At 31.2% G+C, this 8,555-nt stretch overlaps 1 protein-coding gene across 1 annotated transcript; it reads right to left on the reverse strand.

Annotated features, from left to right (window-relative positions):
• Positions 1-7,392: 7,392 nt before the first annotated feature.
• LOC138073269 (olfactory receptor 4K13-like) lies at positions 7,393-8,331 on the reverse strand. The gene has a single exon (XM_068964878.1). The coding sequence runs from the start codon at positions 8,329-8,331 to the stop codon at positions 7,393-7,395; it is 939 nt and encodes a 312-aa protein (XP_068820979.1).
• Positions 8,332-8,555: the final 224 nt, after the last annotated feature.

The following is an 8,555-nucleotide window of genomic DNA, read 5'->3' on the forward strand; positions in this document are numbered from 1 at the left end:
TAGATGTTCTTTATATACAAAGAGAATTTTTTTAAAAGCCACAGTTAGCACTGACATGGGGTCACAGAGTCAAACACGACTTATCAAATGAACTTCAACAAAAACACCAACATTTTTTGATTTCTATTTGATGAGTAACTATTGGTGCTATGAGAATAGATAGTCTTAAATCTCAGATCTTAATTGGAGATGTTTTCCCAAATCCTTTTATCATCATTGTTCACAGTGAAAAGTTTGTGTGTTGTGTGCAAACTTTTGGTATGTTGTGGTTTAGAAGTAAATAGTGAAATGATTCATTCCTAATGTATAGATATTGCTTTGGTTGCAATATATCACACTAAATTTTCTTTGCTGAGCTTTTTAGATTTCATTCTTAGGATGTAGAGTGATCAAAATTAGTTATAATTATATGATCACTACGTGATAAGCTGTGTTGTATTTCACATATGTTAACAAGCTTTACTGTTATGGGCATAACAATCCCATTATTATAATTATCCTAATTTTGTATTAAAGGAAACTTGGCATAGATGTTTTAAATGACTTACTCACACCAGTATCTGGGCTTATAGCAAAACACCATATTTCCTCCAAACATAAAGGAATGTATATTTATGGTCAGATTATTAAATATTGATTGAAGTAATATGTTCCATTTATATGAGCATAACAGATATGATTCAACAAGTATTTGTAATCCTTCTAGGTAATTAACTGCACTTTTTTTTCTTATACAAAAAGAATCAGAACCTGGTATCTCAGGAGTTTACCATCTAGAGATTAATTGTCAATCAAAAATTAGCAATGAGACATGTAACAAAATATTTAATTTAGCACATGATTTGTGAAAAATGTTGTAAGATTTTTTTAAATTGGCAACCAATTCCAAGTGTCACTTTTAAGACACAGCTTCAAGCTTGTTTGTTATTTATCTTCAAATCATTTTAAAAAATTTAAAAAAAAGTATTCATGGTCAGTAAATAAAAAGGACAAGGCATAAAGACTGAAGATTTATAAGAAGAATTGATAACAGTGAGTAGAAAGAGTGGTGTATTTGGAAAAGTGACTGAATTAAGTTTTAAAGATGCTTAGGAAATATTTGTTTTCCAATGACCTGTAAATCTCTCCTTGTTTTCAGCTCTGCTCGGTCTTTTGTCAAAACTTCTTATCACCGTTATACAACCTTAATTATCTCAATTGTTATCCTACCTCTGATATTTTTAAGAAATAGTCAGTGTCTACAAACTAGGGGAAATAAAAGTGAAAAATGATGTAGTTCCTGTAGGTCATCCTCCAGGAGTGTACAGAGTGGATGCTAAATGGTGTACTGCGGGCCTGGAGGGGCATGCAGAGGACAGTCTCCACACCATGCCTTCTATAACGACTGTGTTACATGACTATCATGAGAGTGACCAGAAATATTGCTGTTGAGACTTTTGTGACAGAAACTGCAATAACTGCATGCACTCTGGAGAAGTGACATGGCTTGATAACTGTTAGAAAATAATGAATATGCCAGCTATAATTTGGGAACCAATACCCTTGAATTTTATTTCCCACAATAAAGTAAAAACAGAACAACATGCAAATGAAATTAATTTAGTTAAACATAATTGATTAAGAAAGATTTATTTTGGCCTTTTATGTCAGAGGGAAAGCTGGAATTTACTGTGTTGATGACTTTCCCTGCATTTCTGTCTCTTAGTCCTCTCTTTCACTTTTAAGCAAGCTTTCTGAAAATATTTATTTGGTTCTGCACTTAGTATACCTGCTTCTATATTATGAAGGTAAAAAGACTATGCAAATGAAAAGAAATAAGTTATCATATAGGTTAGACAAAAATCCTATCAATGAAGAAAATTGTCTTCCTCTTAAATAATTGCACATTTTGTGTTAGTTACCTTTACTCGATTTATGATGCACTTTGCAGGAATTTGAAGACAAAATCACAGTATATTAGAGTTAGGATGGAACTTTGTAATTAGTTGTTCTCTTTAGTAAATGAAAAATCAAGACTCCCATAATTAATTAAATTTTCCCAAGTCTTAGAGGTAGGACCACCCTGAGGAAATGTAGTGATTATTAGGTGAGATGGTGTATGTATAAGCTCATGGCTGGACACAGAATGGGCACAGAGAGGGAATGTGTTGAATCTGAGTCACTCATATAAATCTTATATAACCCTGAGACTTTTCCATATAAATCTCTATTAGGAAAGGAAGGAGTCAAGACTTGTTTTAGTAAATTGTGGAAAATAAATATTTCTACTCTTGCTCATGTGTGTATAAGACATAAATTACTTAATATAACAAAAAAAGAAGGGGGTAGCAGAGGATGAGATGGTTAAATAGCATCACCAAATCAATAGACATGAATCTGAGCAAACTTTAGGAGATAGTGAAGAACAGGGGAGCCCTGTGTGCCGTGTGCGACAGGGTCGCAAGAGTCAGACACAACTTAGCAGCTGAACAACAAGCACTATAAGCAAAACTAACTCAAGTAAATATGTTCCCCCATTTTCATTATAGACATTTAAATAAACTAAGCATAATTTCTACCTTGACTAATTTCACCTTTTTCTAAAACTATACATATTTATCTTAAAATACAGATGAAATCAAAAAATATGCTTAATAAAAGAAGCTGGACACGAAAGACTATATGCTTTGTAACTTCACTTATATTAAATGTCTAGAAAAAGCAAATCTTTGAAAAAAGAATGCATATTGGTGGCCCTTCAGCTGAGGATCGATTGGAGATGGGCGTGAATTTTCTTTTTGCAGTGGTGAAAATGATTTAAAATAAGATTGTGTAAAATAAGATTGTGGTGATCCTTGCATAGCTATGTGAATAGAATAATAATCATTAAAATGTGTATTAAATGGGTGATTTTATATAAGGTGATTATATTCGATAAAACTATTATGCATTTTTGCTTTTATTATTGAATTAAAATTATCTTTAATATTTTAATTTAGTGTTTTTAAATAGGGTTTTCTAGTACTGTCTAGCTGCTTGTCCTCAAATTTATTTTACCAGGAGACAGTTATTGTCACACTGCAATCCAGTACAATCTAGCTTTAAACTTTTCTTAAAGTCTCCTATTTAAATTTATGGTTTTGAATGACATCTATTTGGAAGCTTGCTCTTCTCTATTTTGTTAAATAGTTTTCTTGATTATTGTTACTATTTTGAATACTCATAATGAGATTCCTGAAGTATTCACTTTTTCCTTCATTCTCCTGAATATGAACATCCTGTAAGAGCTTATTTGTCTTTATTCTTTAAAATGCCCTATGTATATATGGAATAACCATAAGTTTCAAACAGTGATTTTCTAAATACCTAGTTCTAAATACCTAAATATCTAGTTCATTAATTCTCCCTTGTCAGCTTCTTTTCCAACTGTAATCATGCTATTCTTATTTATATGTCCTGGGTATACCTGAAATTTATTAAAAGAAATCTATCACTATACTACAAAAAATAATATGAGTTTCTAGCTTTTCCACTATTTTCAATGATAGTATGAATTATCTGGATGCTCAGGAATTTATGTTTCTTAATTTTATTCATTATTCTTAATCATTTACCATATACCACCAAAATTATTTGCAATATCATTTTGAGAGCATATACCTTTTCAATTTTCATGGAAATTGTTGATTATAGTCCATTGTAAAATAAGTATGTAATTCCATGTCTTGAAAACCATAGTATTTTCCTTCCAGTCAACACAGAATTAATTAAAATACCATCTTCAGTACACTAAATTTGTAATGAATTAATCCTCTATAATGTTTTCACTTACTTGCTGTAAAGGCGCATTATGAGAAACAATGTGTTCAAGACGTTATTTGAAATTATAAATCTAATGTTCACTCTCCGTGATGCCCTTCATGTGGTTCTGGATACTGTTTTCTGCATCTTTTATAAAGATGTGAACCAGTTTGGAGGCAGATTTTTTGGAGCTCTGGGAATCCAAATTTCAGTGGGAGTAGTTACAACACTGGGGCTGCTGTGATAGCATAACCAGGAGAGATGTTCACTCTTAATTTCTGGTCCTGTAATATGCTTTGCTTTCCTTGAGTACTGGAATGATTAAAATAGTCATGAGAGTATTGGGTTTTTGTGATATAATAAGTACAGACAGCTTTGATTTAATGGACGCTTCCTTTTCCTCACATTATTCCCAAACTACATTCTTAGCTTCCTTCTAACCATTTTATGGTATCATTTCAGATAAATAATCTCTAGACCTTTATGACCATTACATCTTTAATAGAACTATACATGTTACACAATTACTCCTAAAAGTGCATATTATGTGCACACTAATATATTTAGAAATAGAAAATTGTAAAGATATACTAAGAATAATTCACATTAAATTACTTCAAACTTCATATTATACGTTAATGTTACAACTAACTGTTTTATGGTCATTAAAATACTAATTTTTTTTAAAATTTATTTACCTTGCTATGAGAGTTTCAGAGAATATTTATATGGCAAAATATGTTTTCATTGTCATTGCCCTTTTTACTATAAAATCTTACAGTAAATTATTCTTTTATAAGAGTTTACTTTTATACAGTTTATCATATTGATCATCCTAATGTACTTTGCACAGCAGGCTTCACAGTCTGTTTCAATAACTTGCCAACAATGTCATGAGTAACTTTCGAATTGGTTGACATATCTGTATCTTATCTGCAAGTTCTTATTTAATTCCAGTCAAATTCACTATTCAACCAAGGGCTTAATGTAAATTTTTGTCATAGACTAGCTTTTATTATGAGTCAGTATTATTGATGAGAATTTTTATTTACAAGTGTTAAAATCTTTCAACTCATATAAGGCAAAACTCCTCCCAAGATATAATTTATTCTATCACTTAATTTGCAGATAATAGAAATAGTTTCTGTGTGCTTTTCAATAGCATTTGCTGATAAGGAATATATTTTATTTATTGTCATACTGCTCATCTTAGTCATTTTTATAGAATGGCAGAAAATACAAGTAACTTCTCTGTGGAATGTGGCTTTTGTTCTTTTGGTATTAGTAAGAAATGGAAACACTTTTTACTACATTTCGTTAAAATTTAAAGCCTTCCACTGGTTATCATTGACTATTAATATTGCAAGTAAAATTGTAGAGGTTTATTTTATGTTTTATATATTTAGTTTTTGGTGTTTTACTAATTTTGATGACTAGCTAATTTATCAAGGTACAATATGTATTGTCACATTCACTGTTAATAAAGATGGAAGTAAATCCATGTTGTGAAATAATTTTTCTTAACTTTAAATATTTTGGCCAGTTTACTGTATCTTGTATTTGTCAGTTATGTATCTCATTGTTCTTTTATTAATACTTTGTGATTTAGCTAAGGAAAAGTTCATATTGTGGGTATAATTATCAGTTCTGTCATTTTATAATCATTTACATGAATTTTAAAAACAAGAATGATCTTCGATCCAAGGTTTATTCACAGAAACATTTTTAAAGCCCTAATGAAGTTGTGGAGGATGAATTGAGCTAACATGAGATAATATAATCTTTTAGCATTCCCTCTCCTTCACTTTAGCACACCTAAGCTATTATACAGAGAGACAGCTGTTTATTGAATGACAATTTGTTCAAAGCAAATGACCTTGAAGAGAACTGCTTTTGATCCCCCTCTGTCTTTGGTTACTCACATCTTCTCCAGAAACTTTAAATGCCATATATCATGACCAGGCAACACAGATTAATTGAATACCTAAAATAATCTGTGTAGTAAATAATAACAAAACTTACTTGTCATTTAATGTTAAAAGACATAAATAGATGTTCTCATTTTTTTGTACCTAATTAAATGATTACAGTTAGCTTAAAATGCATGCACCCTCCTTAAAACAATGGGTTTAAATAACTATTTAAAATAACTGCTTAATTCAGGCTTCTCTTTTGTTTCAACTATGAATTTTGACCCAATAAAATATTCCTCCAGATTCTTCATTACTTATATAATATCCTTTATTCTTGATTAAATATGTACCCTAAGTTACTGGTCAGGGTAAAATTCTGTGATTCTCGATACATGCCTTCTCTCTTCTCAAATGTTTAATACTCTCATTCTATCTTTATTTAAACTGCCGAGGAACAACAGTTGTCTTAGCCTAAAGATTTATACAAATCAAGACATTCACCCTCTTTTCTCCAAATGGAAAGACAAAATTCTGTAGGTTACTCTGTTCATCTCAGTGAGGTATTGGTATTTCCTCTAATTTAGTCATAATCCCACATGAATATCCCATATCTTAGAGACAAAATTCTAAAGTTAACCTCCAACAACTCCTTGATAATGAACAACAACAAAAAATTGAAATTTGTCAACAAATACTATACATACACAATGACCATAAATATTTTAGGAAGGAAACAGTCTTAGTTTCTATAATCATCATTCTACTAATGTTAAACTATTGTAATATTTATTTATGGCTATCTTCTTTTACTACCAATTGCATTCTTCTTTTGTCTTCATCCAAGATCTCCATTGATGGTGATTCTTTTCTTGGTGGAGTGAATCAAATTCTAATTTGTACTAAGTTGTGTAATTTTCATATTTTTACTACTTGATATGCAAATACTGTGAGGCACCACAGAGAATCACATGGGTTTCAAATATGATTTTTCCTACCCTGCTGTGTAACAGTAGTACTGGTACACCTTGCTCAATGGGTCAACCTTCTTAGCTGTTTTAATAAACTCTTTTCATTGAATCAGAGGCATAAGGAAACAGAAATTGGTTTCTCTTTACTTTCAGATCAAAGGAAAATCATTTTAACCTATTTTTGGGGAGATTTAATTATTGGGAACTACGATATGTAAAGGAGAGGACAAGAAAACAAAATGTATGAATACTAATTAAAATATAGATAAAATATTTTTTGTTATAAAAGCATAGATTTTGTAGTTACATGTAGGATCTGATTCTAGGTCTACTACTTAACAATTTCTGTGACAAGTTTGTTAAATTTTATAATGTGCAATTTTCTGGTGGTAAATATAAATAATATTCTCTATTTTCACTGTGTGAGGTTAAGAGTAAATGCATGCAAAGTGCCTTAGACATGGTTAGAACTCAACCAACAGTATTTTAAAATCTAAGAATTTATAGAAAAATTTAAAATTACAACTTAAATGGATGATAATATGTTGGAATGATTTTGCACTTGGATGTGCAATTCAGAATGCTTTGTTGCATATATGCTTGTGTAGGGAAAAGTAATAATTTCCCAAAATATGACTTCTGTTCAGTGTAAAATCTTATACCTCTGTCTCTGGATGATGATTACAATGACAACAACAATGATGATGCCTTTGAGGATTGTAATATTTAAGTTAAAAGGCTGATCTGGAACTCACATTCTTGGTCTTTATTTTTATTATTGCTTTCTTCATGTCTTTATTCCTAAATGAGTAAATGATTGGATTTAAAAGGGGAGTAAAAATCGTATAAAACACAGAGAAGATCTTACCTATGAAAACATGGCTGAATGGCCATATATAGATAAAGAGGCAAGGTCCAAAGAATAGTACCACCACGGTGATGTGGGCTGAAAGAGTGGACATGGCCTTGGAATATCCACTGGAGGAGTGATGATGGACAGTTATCAGGATGATGCTATAGGAAATGAACAGAAATATGAAACAGAACAAAGAAAGTAGTCCACTAAATGCAATGACTAATAGGTCTAAGACATAGGTGTCAGTGCAGGCAAGTTTGATCACCTGAGGCAGGTCACAGAAAAAACTATCCACAACATTGGGGGCACAAAATGGTAAAGTCACTATAAAAACCATTTGGCTAACAGAATGCACAAATCCAGCAGTCCAGGAGAAAAGTGCAAGTCTGATGCAAATACGGTGGCTCATAATATTTTTGTAATGAAGGGGTTTGCATATGGCAATTAATCTATCAATTGCCATGGCTACAAGCAACATCATCTCACTTCCACCTAAAAGGTGAAGGAAAAAAATCTGGGCCATGCATCCTTCATAAGAAATGGCCTTATTTTCACTAATTAAGTCACCAATCATTTTAGGAGTAGCAAAGGAAGCCAGAGACATATCAATAAAGGACAAGTTGACCAGTAGGAAGTACATTGGAGACTGTAATTGAGGGTCCAATTTCACTACCAAGATTATAATGAGGTTACTTAATAAAATGGCTACGTAAATAATGGAAAAAAAGTAAAAAAAGAAAATCTGTAACTCATGAGACTCTGTGAGTCCCAGCAAAATAAATTCAGCCACTACAGAGTGATTTTGTTTCTCCATTTGTTTGGCTGTTGGCAAATGTTACCTAAAACAAAACCAAAATAGAAAGTCTGTTAGTTGAATTTGAAAGATAAGTGCATAGTCACTTAACTTTTTTTTCCTAAAATTCACTGAATGCTTAAAAAGGATAAAAAAGAATTAACACTAAATCCAGTTTTTTGAAAGAGATAGACACAATTTCTTAACAAAAATTATGAGGAATATCTGCCATAAACCAAGATATT

The sequence above is a fragment of the Capricornis sumatraensis genome, chromosome 2 (assembly GCF_032405125.1).
Source record: "Capricornis sumatraensis isolate serow.1 chromosome 2, serow.2, whole genome shotgun sequence".
Taxonomy (NCBI): Eukaryota; Metazoa; Chordata; class Mammalia; order Artiodactyla; family Bovidae; genus Capricornis; species Capricornis sumatraensis.

What these genes read in the sequence shown, in the direction of transcription:
- LOC138073269 (XM_068964878.1), bottom strand. Translation starts at nt 8,331, where the DNA reads ATGGAGAAACAAAATCACTCTGTAGTGGCTGAATTTATTTTGCTGGGA.